Genomic DNA, 13,820 nt, shown 5'->3' on the forward strand with positions numbered 1-13,820 from the left:
ACTCCTTACACAGTGGTAGAGAATGCCATATTGTGTTATTTGTATGTCATAGCAATCTTGCTCTAAAGTTTGAGTTAAACCTATAAGCATAGTGTATGATTTGGCCAGCTAATTATTGCAAGCACTAGGGTTTATTACCCATAATTACTCTAGGACATGAGCACCCAAAAAAAGGTAAATCTAATAAATCCTCTAGTACATAATATGATATCTATTCCACATGTACTTCACAACAATCAAAGCAACAACTTTTTACATCTATAAATAAATGTGAAATCCATATTTCAGAAGTCACCCAACACATACAAACACAACCAAAAAAGCACACAATTAACATTATTTAATAGAAATTCCCTATTCTCCTACTGAAAAATGAAGCCATCCTTTATTAACATGGCTACTTGTGCAGTGCTAGTGCTGGTGTTGGCCAACACGGTTGAGGTAGCCAACGCGGTGAGTTGTAGCCCTGCACAGCTTAGCCCTTGCGTGAACGCGATCACTTCAGCAAGCCCACCAACAGCAGTTTGTTGCAGCAAGATCAAAGAGCAAAAACCATGCCTTTGCCAATACATGAAAAATCCTTACCTTAAAAAGTTTGTTAATACTCCTAATGCATGGAAGGTTGCTAGGTCATGTGGTACACCTTTCCCCAAGTGCTAAATTTATTTATATCCTCTTATTTAAGTGTATTATTAGTAGATCATGATCTTGTATTATAGTTGGCTAGAGCTACTTGGCTATTATTAGCTTGTAGCTTATTAAAGGCCTAAATATCATTGGTATTGCTATTTAATTGAGTGAGATGTAGTTTAAATGTGTCCCTTTTGTACTCTACTTGGGTATAGATGAAGGGATATATACAAATTAATATATAATATATACTTCGTATGTGTTATCTTGTTGAGTTACCTTACTATATATATATGTGCTCTCATTTTGTGGTAAGCATTTCCAATATACCAAATGCAAGCTATTCTATTATCAACACTTCAGCATGCTCTAGTTAAACTTGTACTCCCTCCATTTATGAAAGTTACTACGCATATATGTTTTGAACTTTTTTTATGAGACATTCATGGCTTATATAAGAATTTTAAGAAACAGAGTGCTGAGGGTACATTGTAATATTAAAGTAATTTAAGGTGCTTGATTCTTTAAATTGCTTTTCTATATATATTTGGTTTACCACAAAAACATGTATATAACGAATATTCTATCAATTCTATATTCTAAATGTCACCTCAAAACATGTAAAATTAGTTGAGATTACGGGTCTGTTCTCATAGACTGAACTCACCTGAAACTGAACTGAACTGAGCTGAATTAAATTGAACTGAAATAAATATTTTATAAGAGGAGGAAATTAGGAGTTGAACTGAATTGAACTAAGCTGAACTGAACTGAAAATAAACATATGAGAACAAGCCCTAAATTAAGTCAATTTCACAACACAAACGTCTGTTATATGGCCAATATGGGGTGTATTGTGTATATACATACTTGGTGTATACAAAACATGAAATAATCTGCTACCCAAAACAATGTACTCTTAAAGATTGTAAACCGACTCCATATTTAAATGCCATAATACTACATCCATTAATTTTTATGTTCAACTTTAAAATATTTTATCTCACAAATAATAACCCAAAGTTACACATAAAAATTAACGAAGGTAGTTATTTATATTGAAAATTAAGTCACTAATTTAAGTAGAAAATTAAAATGAGAACAATAGAGGTAACATATAAGGAAATTTATGAATGAATATAAATCTAAGCTATAATCTCATGAAGTCATATATTGCGAGAGCAATAACCAAAGTTAATTAGGAGACCGTCTACTCTCAAGACTAAATGCGAGAACACAAACATAACTTTTTTCTTGCAAGGGGAATTTATGCTAATCTCTATAATTCTCAAATTTGTACTTAGTACATATTCTCTTTAACTTCTACAATCAATAATTAATTATATAGCTTTTAACGGAGTATTCAGTTTCAACATTTTCCAAGAATGTTTGTTACTAGCAAATAGTACATCATTTTTGCTTCTTTGGTTTCGGCTTCTTTGAAATTTCATCTTCATCTCCTGAAGAGCCTTCAAGTGGTTCATCAGGAACATCAGCTGGAGCATTAGTTTTGGTGATGTATTCCTTCAATATGGTCATGCTTTCTTCTTTCATTGAAACCAACTGTTCTGAGAGACGGCCTGTGCTTCCACCGACTGTATGATTCTCAGATCCAAGACGAATTGTGGCTCGGACATATGAAGGTTCCATGAAACTTTTGTTAGAATTTAGATACCTGAATGGCTGAATGAGAAAATACACAGATAATAGCATTAGAAAAAATGGCTACAGCCACGTACTAAACTGTCAAGCTGAACAAAAATACAGAGTATGAGTTGCTTAAATAAACAGCATATTTCCTCAAAAAAACAAAAATAAACAGCATATTGGGCGAAATTTTTATGGCATGATTCACATTAATACATTGTTTAGGTGCAGAAAAAAGTAACAAATAACTTGAATAACTCATAAATATTACTCTGTAAATCACAAACACAACAGCCCAGCAATAGCACTCATAACATTTCTGCTGATCAGATAAAAGTTCATAGAGCTTACAGAGCTGAAACAACCTAAAATACCATTGGAAGTCTATCATCTAGTGTTGTGTGACATGGATAAGATACAAAGGATGTCCGGTCTAACACTATGTTCCTACAGAACCTTTTTTTTTTTTTTTTTTTAAACATACGACATGAAGCAACTAAAAACTATTGTTCCCGTCACAACTGGAAAAACCTAAGACACTCCCATGTTAGCTACCCCACTGTCTTTAGCTATTATGAAAGCCTACCTCTATGTTGGACAATAAGATAATGGCTAGCTTACCATACTTATGCTGCTTAGCAATAGTCTTCAAGCTTGGGAACAAATGTTGTAATAGCAGCTAAAGCACATATATAAAAAAAAACAGAAACGCCCCAAGTTTGATCTACCAAGCACCAGCTGTATTAAAATCACTGATAAAACTCATCATATTACAATCACAGATGAAGGAATTCACCAACATCAACAGTTACAGCAACATACAATTAAATTAGCAACACTATCAGTCAATTCTAACTACTGTTTGGTGTTATGATCACCAATTATGGCTTATCCATTATAACAACTGGAATACAGTGAGCCTCACAATCCAATTTTATGCACAAAAGTGAAAATCCAGACATCATCATTGTACATATTCTTCTCAATAATCTTTTCATCCTTCCCTCATTCTCAGTCTTAAGCATGCTACATTTTATGATGACCTCACAAGAATGATTATAATATGCCTTGGTGCACTCATTCATATTTACATAGGAAGAAGAAATAAGACAAGGATCAAAGAGTACTTAAAATTTGCTTAGATGTATTTCAAATATAAGTTCAATGTAATAGAAGTGCATTGATACAAAACCAATGTTGTAGATGCTTTGGAACCGCAGTGAGAAATATGTGCCTATCATACATTGCTGAAAGGGGCTGAATCAGAGGTTTTATCCAACAAGACCAATATTCAATATTCCATCTAAGGGGAGGTATCCCCACAGTCTGTTAGATTTTCAACAATTTATAGTTTACATTGGATATTCAGGCAAAAATATGTGTGCACATCCAAAAAACTTTTGTTATGATGAATATGGTTTGTAGGCATATGAAGTCATAATTCTCATGAAGGCACAAATTAAAAATGGGTTGATAAGGTATTGAATGACAATGACACCCGTACACTTGTTACCATTAATTCTTTCTTCAATTCAAATGTCCTTGATGGCAGGATTAACAGAGGTTCAATAACATTTTTATGTGTTGAAAATTATGTGAATTCAACTCTTCACTTCATCTCAAGTATCCATGTCATATTTATCAAACTCTTAACATGGGTATGGAATTGAGACTCACACTGCATCGAGTGCATTTCAACCCAGATAAGAAATGTTATAAAATAGCCAAAGTCTAACACTTAGAGTTGCACTCATGTGCAACATGATTAAACAAGTTCAGTAAACAGAGGTTTCAGAAGCATTTGGAAAGTAAGTGAAAGTCTATTGAAAAATCTCCATTCTCATTAGGAAAATTTGATTCTAATAATCCAACCTTTGCTCCATCTTTTTTTATTAATCCGACCTTTTGATTATTCACCAATAATCCTAGCTTTACACCCCATTCTATTCTATTAGGCCAAGTTGACCTGCTACCTATTGTTTAGGTAAATTTTTTATATTGTTTTCATTTTCAATTTTTTTTTTTTAAATAAGGATTTTTAAAAAATACAAAAGTAATTCTTCCCCATCCACCCAATTTCCCTTTCCGTGACCACCCCCACCTTCCTGCCGCCCCTTCCCGTCCGTTTTCCGATTCCGACCACCCACTCAGCCACCTCATTACCTCCCATAAGTCCACCCCTCTCTCTCTCTCTCACACACTCTTACTCCTTGCAAATCCACCTCATCCTTCTACCATTAAAATCAATTGACAAATACTCCAACAACAACCCAATTTTTTTTTTAAAAATGCGAATGTGGGTTTATTAATTTTGAGGAGGCCAGGTGGGGGGTTTCTGGGTTTGGGATCGGGTTGGGGGTTTATCTGGATCATGGAGTGGGATTTTAAATTTTTGGGTTAATTGGGGTTTTCGGGTTGGAAATTCAATAAGAGGGAGCCCAGGGAAGGTGGTCGGAAAATTGATCTACAATTCTGTATCTCATAGTTGCTGGGAGTTGTAGTAGTGGCTGCTGGTGTTGCGGGTTGTATGGCTATGTGAGAGTTGCGGTGCGTGTGTTGGTGCGAGGTAGAGCAGGGAGGTGGTGGAGGTTAAGAGGGCTGCCGGTAAATGGAGGGAAGGGTAGGCTGCGGTGGAGATTAAGAGGGCTACCGAGAAAGTGAAGGGAAGGAGGATGCGTGCTGTCGGAAAAAAGGGAGGGAAAGGTGAGGTTGCCGGAAAAAAGGGAAGGAATGTAGAGGATGGGGGTGCTGGGCCATTGATGAGGGTGAAAGAGAAGGATGGAGGTTGAAGGAAGGGGAAACAATAAAAATATATTTTTTTTGTTATTAATTAAAAATAATTTGAATTTTTTCTGAATTTTATATTTGGACGAATTATAGTGTGACACGTGGCAAGATGACTTGCTATTAGAGGTAGGTTACCGGTTTGGCCTAATAGAATAGAATGGGGGGTAAAGCTTGGATTATTAGTGAATAATCAAAAGGTTGGATTAATAAAAAAAAATAGAGCAAAGGTTGGATTATTAGAATCAAATTTTCCTTCTCATTAAGCATAAATGGATTGTTTAACTTGATTTGTGGCACTATTTAATACTCCCACCATTTCCAACATTTCTACTCACTACCGTTTTTGGGTGTTTCAAAAAGTTCGACTTCCTTTTACTTAATTCTATTTTGGGTTACTAAACTAACCTTTTTAGCTCACAACATCTACACATTTCCACACAATCTCTCTTACATTATCCTCATAGAGAGAGAAAGTATTGGGAATTGATGTTAAAAGTACAAAAAAATAAAGGATAAAAGATGACAACTCATAAAAGAGGGTAATATGTCAAAAAATACAATGTTTTAATAGAAAGAGGCATTGTATTTTGGTTCACTTAAAAAGGAAATGAGGCTTTGTATTAAGGGACGGAGGGAGTATTTAAATTATCTTTTATACAACCTTCGATCCTATAAGATTTTTTTCATGAAGTGTCTCGTTAAAATAGCTCAAACTTTAACAATGAGTACTAAAAGATATATACAATAATCATACTCATGATGGCTTCTTTTATTCGTCTCGATTTGGATTATTTAAGTTTTATAATTTTAATTGATACATAGTTAGAGGTAATGCTTAAAAATGTGCCTAGGAAAAGTTATGAGAAACAACTTTTAGAAAAGGAGGAAGAGCTATTTTGAGCAAATAAACCATATAGCTTACCATCAGTAAGCCGGTCTTATTTAGTAATATATTACTCTCAATAGATCATACGACAAATACATTTATTCAATCACGAAGAAATTAGATCTATAAATAATATCTAAGCCATCCTGCTAAAATCAAAGGGAACCATAGAATATCCTGGTAAGAAGAAAGTTAAAGCTTTTCTAAAGTACATGCCATAAAACGGTTTTCTCTCTTTCCCTCACTAATTTTGCAGCCAAACTTTTTATGAAATGGCTCAGCTAGGCATCTGAATGCATGTTGTCAACATGAACATTTGAATCCGAATGTTCACCTATGGTAAAATGTAATAAATTCACAGTAACTAATCACATATTTTATAATTATAAGACTGTCTTATCCTCTGATCGACTAATGAGACGCATTATTCTCTCAGGAAGTGAATCTAACATAGATTTAAACTTAAACAATACACAATCCACACTCCTAATAAATTTAATACGATTAAAATTCCTTTCCGAAATTATTTAAACAAGTTCAAATTTACCTTCAAGACACAAAAAGACACATTTAAATTTCAACAAATCAAAGATACAATATGATACTCTATAATTGTTTCATTATGAATAAAATCTACAAACCAATTTATTATAACTAGGAAAACAATTGATCATGCCCATCTCCTAAAGTTGGTTGTATGATAAATTAGTAATTAAAGCTATTTTTTGCTTAATTTGTTCAATGGGGAGCTCCAAAAGACCAATTAAACAGTCTAAGATTGTACCCTAAAACTTAAAAGGAAATTGGAACAATTAATCTAATTTTATATCTTAATAATCCAAACATACTTAGAATGCAATGTGTACTAATCAATTCAAGTCGAATCGATTTCCCGGGTCGAAAAGGTGGATTTTCATAGTTTTGTGCTAACATTAAAGCATTATAAACAAACCTGGAACACATTATCAACCACTTTTGACTCAATTATCATATCAACTTGAGAATATCACCATAAATGCACACAGAAAAATCCTACCAAAAAAATTGCTTGTTATAATCAATCACATATTCGGTAATTATAATCAATAGCTCAATTATCCACATTAGAAATAGCCAAAAACTGATTATTATAACTATTAACGAAAGTTTGAAACAAACCCTAGCTTGTGAAATTGATATTCAACTATTAAAAATGAAAAGAATTGAAAAGAAAAATTACCTTGGAAGCCACAATGGTGAGAAATCTCAGGAGCCGCTTGAATAGTTGAATGAGGATTTCAGAGGGGAAACTATAGCGCTTCCTATTGATTTCCAAACATATAGAATGGCAAAGTTGTGAATAAGTGGAACTTTATCAAAGCTTGGTGGGTCCTTAATGGTTTGTTTGGATAAAGAAAAGGGAAGGAAAAGAAGGGGAGGGAGGAGAAGACGAGGGGAGGAAACTGGGAAAGGAAGGGGAGGGAAGAAGGATGAGTTTTCCTTCCAAATCTCTCCATTGTTGGAGGGATCAATTTCCTACAATTTAATCCTTCCATTTCTCTCCCCTCCAATTCCCTCCCTTCCTCATTTGCTATCCAAATGAAAGATACTCCATCTCACCATTTCTCTTCCCTTCCTTTCTCTCCATTTCGACTTTGGGTATGGTATTTGGAAGTTTGGATGAGTTTGATAGTTATTTTTGGAGGTATGCTAGGCAAAGGGGGTTTGGTATAGTGAAGGCAGCAGCTGGGTTTGGGAAGGTGAAGACTGATTTAGGGGATGGAAGGTATTGTAAGCTGAAAAGGAATGTTAAGTGGACTTGTGACTGCTATGGTAGACCCTCGAGGAAGCGTAAAGTGGATGTATTTAAGGAAGGGTTGTTGCAAGATGAAGAAACAGTTGTGAAAAGGAAGAGTAAAAAGTGCGGGTGTGAGGTCGAGTTGTATGCTAGTGTTGATGAGGATGGGAATTGGGTTGTTCGAAGGCTACACTTGGAGCACAAAGGTCACATAGTTACACCGGGAAAAGCAAAGGATGTAACAATGTTCAGGAAGCATGAGTTGGAGGCAAAGAATGGACACTTGGTGGAACGTGTGTGTAATGCAAAGAAGTCTAGGGTGAAGGTATCTCAGATGTATAGCTGTTTTGCACGGGAGAAGAATGGGGTGGATGAGATGTCATTTACGCAGAAAGACTTGGAGAATGCGGTGGCTGAGAAACAAAGACTAGAGCTAACTGAGGGTGATGCCAATAGAATGGTAGAGTACTTCAACAAAATGAGTGTAGACAATAAAAAAAAATTCCATCTTTGTAGGTTTGGGAAGGATGGTGCGTTACAAGATGTTGTTTGGGTAGATGCTAGGAGTAGAGCTGCGTATGAGGAGTTTGACGATGTGGTCTGTTTTGACAGTACATACCTAATGAACAAATTTCACCTTCCCTTTGCTGTGTTTGTAGGTGTGAATCACCACGGTCAGAGTATTCTATTTGGATGTGCATTGATCTCTCGGGAGACGGTTGAGACCTACGAGTGGGTGTTGAGGACATGGCTGCATTGTATGGGAGGCAAAGCTCCAATGTCGATCCTGACGGATCAAGATCCAGCTATTAGGAAAGTTGTGCATTTGACCATGAGTGAAACTTAGCATAGGTGGTGCATTTGGCACATCCTTCAGAAGTTTTGGAAGTATGTGGGTAAGCATGAGCACTATGATGCTGTGAAGGATGAGTTTGAGAATATCATTTATGGTAGTTTAGATATCGAAGAATTTGTACGTCGTTGGACGGACGAAGTGGATTATTATAAACTAGAAGACAACACTTGGTTTGAAGGTAAGGGTAACGAGCCTTATTTTATTTGTTTGAATTAAATGCTTTTATGGTAGATTTTTGGTTGTGATGATATCAATGAAGCACTGAATCAGGGACTGTGATTTAGTGTGTTTCATGGTTGAAGCAATTCTGGTGTAGCCCTAGTGTGTTGTTGTTCATTGTCTTTGTATTATTATGTACCACTTTATGTATTAGCCGCAATTTTTTAGGTGTCAGGTGGAATTTCTAATGTGCTACTGAATTTGTTGGTGGCAGAGGCTACTCTTAAATTATGTGTATTGTGTGTTAGAGGTACTGATTTCATGTTTGTATATGATACTTGCAGGTCTATTTGAGGAAAGGCGGATGTGGATCCCAGCCTATTTGAAAGAATTGTTCTGAGCTGGGATGAAAACAACACAACGTTCGGAAAGCTTCAATCATTTCTTCAAAGGTTATGTTGACAAGAACACAACCTTGTCTGAGTTTGTGTTGTGCTACTGTGATGCTATGACCATAAGGGCTGAGGCCGAAATAGTTGCTGACTCGAATACAATGCGCTATGTGAGGAAATTAGTGACTGATTTTCCTGCAGAGGAGGTGTTCCAAAAGTGTTATACGGACACGAAATTCAAAGAAGTTCAGTGGGAGTGCACCAAGATGTTGTATGTGCGTTGTTTAGATCAAATAGAAATTGGAGACACTGTGATTGAGTTTATAATGGAGGACTGTGTTTGGATAAAGCCAAAATATGCAAAGAAAGAGTCTATGACGAAGGTTTGAAGATGCTATAGGCTTTTGTTTGACAGAACCACATATAAAGCTACTTGTGATTGTAAACACTTTGAGTGCCATGGAATAATTTGTCGACATATGATTATGGCGTATGACCTAAGTGGTGTTGGAATTGTTCTTGAGAAATATATTTTGCATCGTTGGAGAAAGGACGTTCAACGGAAACACACACGAGTAAAAGTAGCGTACCATGATCCACTTAAAAGCGAAGAGGTGAGGCAGTATCACAAACTTATGGGGAGTTATGAACCAATTTGCTCAAAGGCGTCTATTTGTATGGAAGCTGTTCAGGCTGTTACAGAGATGCTGCAACTGTTGGACCTGAGAGTTGATGAAGTGCTGGTAATGGTTGCGAAAAAGGAGGAAGAGGCAGCTAAGGGCAATGCTGATGCTGTTGAAGAGGAAGGTGGTGCAGGTGTTGCTGGGACCCCTTCTTCTGTGGCGCAAAATAAGGTGCCTAAGCCCACAACTACTCCACTCACAGGTGACGTTCTTCCAAAGACCACCACTCCAGTAAGTGGTTTCCAGGGAAGCTGTGAAGCATCAGCCCCGAGGAGGATTAAAGATCCACCGTTACCAAAGAAGAAGGCCCACCGTACTACAAATTCCAGGTACCCATCATGCATGGAGAAAAAAGGCAAAGAAAAAGCTGATAGGGCTAGAAATGCTGCCAAGAAACAAGCACTCCAGCAAACCCAAACCAGTGTATCATTGTCATCCAATGAATATATGCGATCGGTTGGAGGTATACAGTTGAGGGATTTGGATGGTTTTGTCGGTTATTTTACTGCTGTTAGGGGAAGAAACTCTGGTGGGGGGGGGGTGTTAGCAAGTCTACTTGGTGTAACTCCTAGTGCAGGAAGGTCCAGTCCGAATTAGAGTCCTGCATGTTGTATGCAGTAAACCAGTGGTACTTTATAGAAAGGAAGTAATGTACTAATTGTTGAGTAACAACGTCAATGTTTAGATAATGTACTATTAAGAAGACTATGGCATGGTTTGTGTTCCAGGTGGTGCATACATCATATTGGAATATATTTAAAGTAAGGGGATTAGAAAACAACATCAACTTTTAATGGAATTTTGTAGAAAATTATAGAAAAATGACTTCATTGTTCAAATGGATACAACCAAAACAAACTAAAACAAACCGTTGTAAAGTGGAAGAATAAACATAACCAAAACAAAATAAAACAAACCGTTCTAAAATCGAAGATTAAACATAACCAAAATTAAAGCAAGTTGTTCTACAGTACCATGATCAAACCACACTGAAATTGGACGAATATTGGATTTCACTACATAACCTCCATCAGTCTAGTATTTCAATGGTTGAAGTAGAGTGACCGTATGCACTAGAATCTTGTCCAGAAACCTCTAGAGACCAGTGATCACGGACATGGTACGGTGCAACGGGAACGGTGTCTTTGGGGCTGTCAGGACTCCTCTGCCTTATCTGCTTGTGCCTCCTCCTGGGCCTCTCTGGTGGGACGACCTCCACTAGCGATGCCTCTCCTTCCCCACCAGCACCTATAGGTCCTTCTCCACCACCAGTAGCCGCCTGTCTGGAACCATCTCCAACTGCAACACCACCCTGACCAGAAACCATCTTGATAACCTCTGACTTCGCTGCCTTCATTGGTCTCTTCTTAGGCCCCAACCTTAGGGGAGTTTCCTTAACCCTTGTGATCTTTGCGACATTGCTCTATGCCTTGTCTTTGCGAATGTCAGATATGGACTTAGAAACATCATTCAACTGAGCCTGCAAGCTACTGCATATGTACTGATGGTTGTTCAATTGCTCTATTAACATCTCCTCCTTCAACTCAAGGAATTGTAACTCTGAGTATTTGGGCTGATCTTTCTCCGATTGTATCATTGGCTATTTTCCTTTGCTTTGTTTCACCATTATGGAAATAAAGCGAGTTACAAAATTTGCAAATACTTATAGGATATGGGTGAAATCTAAGAAGAAGAGGACACAGATAGAAGAATAAATGTCAGAAAGAAAAACACAACATGACAAGTTATATGGTAATGGGGGAAGTTATTTGATGATGGAAGTTGAATTTATATAGGGAGGAAGCCGTAGCAGTTATTTTGATCATGGAATGAACTATCAACTCCCTCTCTTTTATTTGAAAAATAAACTACCTCTTTCATTCTCCCTCTATGTTCGCGCCAGTTATATAACGGCCACGTTGAGTTCCTATAAAATGTACTATTGGACAGATTCAATTCCTAGATGGCACATGAGGCCGTAACTAAAATACCGTTGAATTATTCATCTGCATATGTTGAATAAAATGCTTCGTATTTATACCATTAAATGGTTAATGGTATATATTTTACCCTGTAATGTACTAATATTCTGTGAGTCATAAAAATCTCGTCGCACGTGTTATTTCCATGGTGAATAATGTGGGTCAAAGTTTTGGGTTAACAAGGCATACTATAAATTGCACGTAACACTTTCCGTACACCATAATCAATTAAACACTATGACCCTAAGCAAAGGCCATTATAAAGTGGTACTTTCATAGATAATGATTGTACCTATTGATTGTAAATGGTATATAATACTGTCATTTTATAAACCAAATTAATGAAAATCGTACTAATTTCTTGTTCTTGTACTTCAACTCGTTATTACTGTAAATTAAGCAGCTATGTGTAAAAATTAATACTGTAAAACAAATATTTGAAATGATACGTTGACACAAAGTTTATTGTACAACTAATATTGAAAAGGTAAACATTACTGAAACAGGTGGTGTAATGTACCACTTACAGTGTGATAATATTTCCCAAAGACAAATATAACTGATTTAAACCCAACAACATTTAAAGGACATACATAATAAAAACAACAAAAGTGATTATTAATAAAAAACTGTCACATAAAGTTCAATAAACCAGCAAGATGAAACACAATACTAACAACTTTAAATTTCTGATATTAATCGTCATCCAACCCGAAATCATGGTAGTCAATCCAAGGATCAACATAAGGGTCACCATAATCAGGCTCATGTCCGTCCCAATAGTCTTTGAAATCTGGATTGACCTTGTTATCGACCCTTTCCTTGGCCGCGGTCAGCCTATTGACATACCACTGTGGGTAGTCGTCGTACTCAAATGGCTCCCTAGTTATGAGATCCAAGTGTTGCATCTCATCGTACCCATTTTCAGCCAACATCTTGCTTCTAAAATACATGCTTTGCTCCTCACTCGAATGGATCATATCACAAGGATTCTCATGAGAGAAATTCATCCACTCTATAGTGACATGAATCATGTCCTTGTCATAGTCGGACGTGAAATCATGGCCAAGTAGAAGAAGACCAAATGTCTCACCTTCCTTACACTGGTTATTCAGCACGTACTCCACATTTGCACACCAATCATAGTAGGACATAAACAACTCCCAAAACCTAAGCCAATCCCTACAGTAGTACGAAGATCGCACACAATCTATCATTCTATCATAGAATTCTCGAAGGTTAACAGTAATCGCAATCTTGTAAGCATCCACAAGGTAGTGCATGAAACAATATGCCTCTTTGAGAAAATGACCGGGACCTCCTATTTTAAACGGCAGGGTACTCGGGATGGAAATCAATTCCCGTTATGGGATTTTGTAGCCCACCACGAGCAATAGTCGCCAATTGGTGCGAGAACATCATTTCTTTACCTCTTTTAAGGAGGTAAAAGTCTCGGACAACGCCGTTTGGATCGTGAAATCCATTTTTTTCATAAACTCTAACCGCTTCATAATCCCCTAGGGGTCTTGCGAACAACCACTTTCTTTTCATCACACAATCGGTTGGAGGCAAACACTCTCTTGCTCCCATTTCTCCCCATTTTTTCCCCTTTTCTCTTAAAAACATTTCTATTGTATGGACTGACTTAGAAGTAGATAGTCCTCTGCCAACGTTTTATAGTACAAAAGCCTCATTAAATTACCCCCCAACTACTTTGTGAAATTAAACAATTTATATATTTCCTACTGGAAGATTAAATGTGCCAATAGTATAGATAAAGAATATAATGGTTCATTTTTTGCAGTAGTGTAATTCTGAAGTAGTTAGTTGGATAATAACTGCAAAAAATAACTCCCCTTACTGCCGTAATTATAATGTCAAAGTCAAAGGGTTGAAGTATTTGGAGTAGATTTGATACATAATTTTGCAGTGGTACTTTAAAAACCCTTTGGTCTATAAATTGTATCACATGGTACATTTGCGTACATATATTATACCAATAATGGGTAGTTGTGTTTTTT

General features: G+C 36.6%; 1 protein-coding gene and 1 long non-coding RNA gene across 2 annotated transcripts; one reads left to right on the forward strand and one right to left on the reverse strand.

Annotated features, from left to right (window-relative positions):
• Positions 1–1,861: 1,861 nt before the first annotated feature.
• Positions 1,862–7,319, reverse strand: LOC145556086 (uncharacterized). The gene is made up of 2 exons (XR_014091732.1): positions 7,170–7,319; positions 1,862–2,313 (listed from the first exon to the last, which is right to left on the reverse strand). It is a non-coding gene; the product is annotated as an uncharacterized LOC145556086 (long non-coding RNA).
• A 271-nt stretch (positions 7,320–7,590) lies between these two features.
• LOC145642997 (protein FAR-RED IMPAIRED RESPONSE 1-like) lies at positions 7,591–8,574 on the forward strand. The gene has a single exon (XM_081694158.1). It carries the CDS (start codon positions 7,591–7,593, stop codon positions 8,572–8,574), a length of 984 nt encoding a protein of 327 aa, XP_081550284.1.
• The last annotated feature ends 5,246 nt before the right edge of the window (positions 8,575–13,820 follow it).

This window comes from Chenopodium album, chromosome 8 (assembly GCF_948465745.1).
Source record: "Chenopodium album chromosome 8, dcCheAlbu1.1, whole genome shotgun sequence".
In the NCBI taxonomy this organism is placed as follows: Eukaryota; Viridiplantae; Streptophyta; class Magnoliopsida; order Caryophyllales; family Amaranthaceae; genus Chenopodium; species Chenopodium album.